The 7,093-nt window shown below is 36.0% G+C and overlaps 1 protein-coding gene across 1 annotated transcript; it reads left to right on the forward strand.

Annotated features, from left to right (window-relative positions):
• The first annotated feature begins 1,404 nt into the window (after positions 1-1,404).
• LOC131158716 (BURP domain protein RD22-like) lies at positions 1,405-1,935 on the forward strand. Its single transcript, XM_058113577.1, has one exon. It carries the CDS (start codon positions 1,405-1,407, stop codon positions 1,933-1,935), a length of 531 nt encoding a protein of 176 aa, XP_057969560.1.
• The last annotated feature ends 5,158 nt before the right edge of the window (positions 1,936-7,093 follow it).

Here is a 7,093-nt window from a genome sequence, read left to right on the forward strand (position 1 = left end):
GACTAATTTTGTGTTGTCTGTGTCATATGTGGGGTCTATAAACTCAGATTATTCAATTGTATCCCAGTTGATTCGTGAGTCTCATGTTGGATGGGGTTGTGAGTGCAATGGTAAATTGAAGTTTGAGATTGAGATCTACGAGATGTCTACCATTGACGACGGTGATTTTGTTACTGTTTGTTTTGATTATGGTGTGGATTCTTCAGCTGATTGGGCTCCAGGTGCTCGATAGAATGTCACTAAGGAGCTTGATTTTTCTGTTTGAGGTTTCGCCGATTGTAGCTGCTACAATTGTGCAATTTCAATGTGCGTAGTAATTTCAACTCAAATTCCCAATAGCAATTTCAAATTCACTATTCAGAGCACTGTTCAACGCACATGAATGTACAAAAGTCATTATTGTCAAACCCATGGTGCATTCGGCCAACCCATTGGAATTTCAAAGTTTGGCTTTGTTTATTTGACTTGTAGTGCAGCTATCATGGCCCCACTATGCATTTGGTGCATAGGTCATTGTTCAAATAATTAAATAACTTGAACATCCTATTAATTATTATTAGCCATTAAGATGGAGTTTTTCAAGGGTTGAAACTATGACATCTATTTGTTTTTTTTTAAGAATTATTATTGTATGATGGAGAAAAAATCATACCTTGAGAATAGGCACGTTGGCTACATAAATCTTGCGCATAGAAACATCAATTGTAGTCGGATTCGTATTAGATCCGGAATTTCCCAATATCGCAAGCTGGGTCCCGGTTATTCGTCCGTCAATTTTATTACTTGGCTTTTTCAATGCAAGTAAAGCGTCATTGATGTGCTTGAACGTAATAAACCCGTACCCTTTACTTTTCCCGGTGACCTTGCCAAGGATCGCGATGGCTTCTTCGAGGTCACCATAGGTGGAGAAGAGATTGTGGAGGTTCTTGATAGTAGTGTCTCATCCAATTCCGTGAATGAAGAGTTTGCACTTGGTAGGGTAAGAGACACTCACCTTTCCTAATGTTTGAAAAAAAAAAATAAGGATCTTTCCTAAAGATTTCAAAAATGCTATAGACCTCCTCAAAGGTTTGACGAAAAAGCACAAATCTCTTCTCAAAAGATTTGTCGTTTTACAAAATATAAGAAGACGTTTATGTCTTTTTTGTAAACCATAGGGAGGTCCTAAAATTCTTGAAAACTTAGGGAGAGTTTTTAAGATTTTTGAAACTTCAGGGAAGATCCCTATCTTTTTGTGATGAATGTCTTTTGCTAAAATTTAACCTTATCCTCACTAGAATTTCAACTACTGCAAATTTTTAACCTCGTGAAGTTGCAAAAAGACCCTTTTCCTCAAACGACTTTTCCAAAATCTTGAGCCAATATTCTGTCTAGCCTAGATCAACTGAAGCCAAGATAACGAAGATGACAATTGACGAGTGTGAGGAACCAGCAGTGGAGAGAGAGGACAGCTTCTGTGCTACATCACTGGAGACCATAGTCTATAGCACCTCAGAGCTCGGAACAAACACTCTGCAAGTTGTGTCAGCAGAGGCCAACGAGGAGGAGAACCATTGGCAGGATTTCTCCATTACACCAGCAATAAGAAAGATAGCGGCCACGAATACAATAGTAGTAAGTCATGCCCAGCACTATGTCTATCCTATGTTCTACTGCCACGCATCACACACCACAATAGCTTACTTGGTTCCGCTACTTGGAGCTAATGGAACCAGCGCCAAAGTCATTGTTGTGTTTCATACCAACACATCGAAATGGAATCCAAAGCACTTGGCTTTTCAGGTGCTGAGACCCAAGGCAGGGACTGTTCCTATCTGCCCATTTCCTTCTAGAGGGTCACATTGTCTGTGTGGCAATGTCTTGAAGGGGTCAACTCCTGAGGTACGGGGGCCAAATCCCTGCATGGACCCAATGGCGAGCTCGAATTTATCTTAAATAAGATGAGAAATGGGTTAAACTATGATTCAAGGGAGTCTCTATTAATATATTTAACACTAGATGAGGTTAAAGTACTTATTTAATATACTACTACTTCATTGGACTCTTAAGTCTAAGGAAACTGATAGTTCATAATCTACATTACCAAATCGGATTCGGAAATACGGTTATGTAAAGGAAAGGAATTAGCACCCCTTTACACCGTCCAACGGATGCTACCTGATTAGCCTAAGATCACCTTTGAAATTAATCAATCAAGACTTTGATTCTTCTCTTTTATTTTAATTACCACTCCATAATATATTGAGCAATCCTATGAAAAACAAAAAAACTACCCTTACCTTGGGTTCTCCATAAGTGTGCAAAGACACAACTCCCAATGATCCCAATTAGGTTTATTTGCTTACCTATTTTTTCTATATTAGGGGGTTTCTTTTACCTAACCTTTAAGGATTGGGAGACTTTGCAAAAGTTAAAAGCCCCACACTGAAACAGAAAGCAGACTAAAGAAAAGAATTAAAACTGCATTCTTCAATATTACAATTATAAATGGATGTTCTGTATTTATACGAGTTGAATGTAACTAACACTAACTAACTTTGTTATAAACCAATGAAAAATATCCACATATTTAATCTATATTATATCAATCTGTAATTGTCCCCCTCAAGATGATATGTATATATTATGCATATTCATCTTGGACAACAGCATATCAAATGGGTTAGATCCGAGCGGTCTGCTATTTGGTGAGCAGAATTAACATGAAGAATAGTTAATGAACCTTCTTAAATTTTTTCTCGCACTAAGTGGCAATCTATTTCGATGTGTTTAGTGCATTCATGAAAAAATGGGTTAGCTGCGATTTGAATTGCCGCCTTATTATCACAGAACAATAGTGCTGGTTGACTATGTGGCTGATGCAAATCATTAAGTAATGCTTTAATCCATATTATCTCACAAATGCTAAAAGCCATTGATCTATATTCTGCCTCTGCTGATAATCTTGAAACTGTGTGTTGTTTCTTTGATTTCCAAGATATCAGTGATTCACCAATGAACACATAATATCCACTAATTGATCTTCATGTGTCTGGACAACTAGCCCAATCTGAATCCGAAAAACCTTTGATATGAATGTCTGAAGAGCTTGAAAAAAATAGACCTTTTCCAGGAGCTAACTTCAAATATCTCAAAATTCTTATTGCTGCTTAGAGATGTGGCACTCGAGGACAATCCAAAAACTGACTCAAATGATGGACTGCAAAGGTGATGTTTGATCTGGTATGAGTAAGATAAATCAACCTCCCAATTAATCTTCTATAACCAAAAATATCATCAATTACTACTCCCTCATCTTTTGACAGTTTGACATGAGTATCCATAGGAAATAAAATAGGTTTGGCAGCAAGTAAACCAAAATCAACAATCAATTCTAGAGTATACTTTCTTTGAGATAAAGAAATACCCTTTTGTGATCTTGCAATTTCCATTCCAAGAAAAAAATTAGCTAGACCCAAATCTTTTAACTTGAACTTAACTGTTAAAGCTGTTTTGACAACTTCAATGGCTTTCAAATCATTGCTAGTAAGTAGTATATGAAACGACCTGCTAATAAAATAAAATATTTTTCCCTTATTTTAAATTCAATCATTAACCTAAACAACGAAAAGTCAATCATGTAAAATAAAACCACACATAATACAATACCAGAGTGTCAAACCAACCCACAATATACAATCATTACTGTTTTCTTGAAACTACCCTTACTGATACCAAGGGTTTACAAGAACATGCTACCCAAAAATACTCACTCTTAAAAAGGGCAGTACAACAGCCCCTCTACTTGCGAGCCTGCTCCGCTCGCCTAACTGGTTCACCTGAAAAATAATTCAACACTAGGATGATTCAATGATCAGTAAGACAAAACATGCTATTACTAGTGTGTGGCTATTGAGCTATAGTTTGGTAAAAATAATCTGATTTAAGAATAATATGAATAATTGAATCCAAAAAAAACTGATATTAAAACCATTCACTACATAACTGAACATGCCAATCTGTATGAAATTACTTTTCATATTAATACTACTATTTCTGAAAGTCTGATAGTACTCATAATATCTAAGAAATTTCCCTGGATGGTTGTATGTCATGATTTAACCCCTCATGACAAGGTTGTGCGGCCCGAAGGCGAGACCTATCCTGGCTGGCTGACCAGGGTAAGTCAACTAAACTCCGACAATCTGATCGGCCCCCTCAATCCATATCTAATGGAGAGTCTGTCCCGATGTGCGCATGATCGACCTCATACCACTTACTATCTGAGTCAAGTGGTTGCACTCTGAATTGAATATATGTAGCTACGATACCATGCTCTGTTGTCTTATCCATCAGGGTCTGATACTATATAAGTAGCTGATATCTGTAATATACTGTTTTTACTGTGGTTTCTAAAATAACCATAACCCCATAGAATTTATCTGAAATTCTAAATAAACTGACTGGAAATCTGTTTTCTGTATAACTGAACTGCTATCTGAATATTTGTTTATTGGGGCGTTATGGTACTAATAAACGTGTTATATAGTAATTACTGAAAATGCATACTTCTAAGTATGCTGTACACTGAAAAATTCGTCATTCTATAAACATGCAAATATCATGGTATTTCTATTAATAACTATAAACTTGGTATTCACAAATTCTATAAATATAGTACTGTTTCTGTTATCAACTCAAGTCACACAAATAAATATTAATATTACCAGGCTTTGAAAAACTGTATATATAGTTTGAATAATAAGTTAATACAAGCATATAATTGTACTGAAATCATATATGGTTGCCTAGCATAGCATTTTTCCCTTACTTGTCTACTAGAAAAGCCCCTATGGTATACTGGTCCAACACCCGCAGGGCTTCCTATTCAACACCCTAAAAACAACATTCACCAGAACAGAATGTCATTATTTCTTTGTTTCCATCATTCCCTACAACTGTCAGAAGGCCAAAAACCGAATAAAAGGTCTTACCCTGATTCTAGGAAGAAATTCAACTCAATCCCACCAACGATCCGCCCCAACAAACTTGAAGAGAGCTCCTCCAGGAGCATCGTGGTGGCCTCAGATCGTTGATCCGGCATCTAACGGGGCTGAAATCGAAGAAAGAAGAGGAAAGGACCCTAGGAGAGAGAAAAGGGAATATTTTCGTTGATTTTTTTGCGATTAAGCAAAGTTTAGAGCTATTTATACTGCGGCCTTCATCGACGAGCCACGTCATCTCGTCGACGAATCTAATAGAAAATTTATCGACGAGCTCTACCCTTCATCGACGAAATTCAGAATAGCCTAAAACATTCTCTCGGTATCTTCTCGTCAACGAAGCATGCCTTCTTCGATGAGACCCTCTTGTACCCTCGTCGACGAATCCACTGTGTTCGTCGACGAGGCCATTAGAAAATTCCTTAGATTTTTATATCCAAAATGCAATGTCGTCGACGAAGTCTGCTGCCTCCTTCTATTCCTGTTTCCATTTCCCTCTCTCTTTATTATTTAAATATCATTATTCTTCGGGTCGTTATAGTATATCATCCACATAAAGTAATAATGCCACGAATGAAGTTCCTTCCCTTTAGGTAAACAATGAATAATCTGCTTTTGACTGTGAGAAGCCAATATCCAATAGGACAGATTTGAATTTAGAATTCCATTTTCTATATGCTTGTTTCAAGCCATAAAGGGATCTTTGCAATTTACATACCCTTATGTCCCCCTTAGGAAGATAACCAAGAGGTGCTGTCATGAATGCTTCTTCATCTAAGTCTCCATATAAAAAGGCATTATTGATATCTAAGTGAAAAAGATGCCAATTATGTATAGCAGCCAGTGATAGAACACATCGAACAGTTACCATTTTTGCAACAAGTGAGAAAGTTTTAAAAAAATCTAGGCCTTCTTTTTTAGTATACCCTTTGGCTACAAGCCTTGCTTTAGGTCTCTCAATAGAACCATCTGAATTGTATTTTATTTTATACACCCACTTACAACCTATAGGCTTTTTATCGGGAGGAAGTGATGTTAAGACCCAAGTATTGTTTGATTATAATGCAGATAATTCCACAGACATGACATCTCTCCAATGAGAATGCCTGATAGCTTGATGATAAAAACTTGGTTCTATTTCGGAGGAAATTGCAACAGAAAAGGTTTTATGTGATTTAGACAATTTTGAGTATGACAAAACATTAGAAATGCTATATTTGTTACCTGAGTTAATTGCAGGAGCTATAGGAGATGATTAAGAAGCGGAAGCACCTAAGTTGCAGTGATAATTTTGCAGATATTTAGGTGCTTTGTGCAGTCTGGTTGATCTTATAAGAGAAGGAAAATGATTTTGATCACTCAGAGATGGAATATTTGTGGTCTGTGTGTTGATAGGATTTGCTGATCGATGTGGTGTATTAACAAATGAGGAAGATATAGGATTTTCAATGGAATCAGGAATTGATTTTGGAAGAACAATATTATCTTATTTTGAATGAAAAATCTAAGAAGTAATATCCAGATTTGAATTAGTAGTTGATGAGTCATTTTGTAAAAGAAATGGGAATATTGATTCATGAAAAACTACATCTCTAGAAACAAACAAAAAATTTAAGTTCCAAGTCATACAACTTATATCCTTTTATGCCAAAAGGATAGCCTATAAAAATACTTTTTCTAGCCCTTGGTGAAAATTTGTTTATGTTGTGAGTAATGGTTGATGCATAGCATAAACAACCAAAAACTCTCAAATGACTATATGATGGAACTAAATTATAAAGAACTTCATGTGAAGATTTTTGTTTAGAACTAAAGTTGGAATTCTGTTTATAAGATAACATGCAGTTAGTATACATTGGGCGCCCCCCCCCCCCCCCCCCCAAAAAAAACTAAAGGAATATTTGATTGAAATCTTAAAGCTCTTGCTACATTTAACAAATGTTGATGTTTTCTCTTAACTATAGAATTCTGTTGAGGTGTTTCTATGCATGACATTTGATGTATAATTCCTTTTGAAGCAAAAAAAATCTGTCATTTTAAATTCTAGACCATTGTCACTCATGCATTTTATTTTTCTTCCAAATTGTGTTTCAATTAAATTGTAAAAAGTA

Source organism: Malania oleifera, chromosome 6, assembly GCF_029873635.1.
Source record: "Malania oleifera isolate guangnan ecotype guangnan chromosome 6, ASM2987363v1, whole genome shotgun sequence".
Taxonomy (NCBI): Eukaryota; Viridiplantae; Streptophyta; class Magnoliopsida; order Santalales; family Ximeniaceae; genus Malania; species Malania oleifera.

What these genes read in the sequence shown, in the direction of transcription:
- LOC131158716 (XM_058113577.1), top strand. Translation starts at nt 1,405, where the DNA reads ATGACAATTGACGAGTGTGAGGAACCAGCAGTGGAGAGAGAGGACAGC.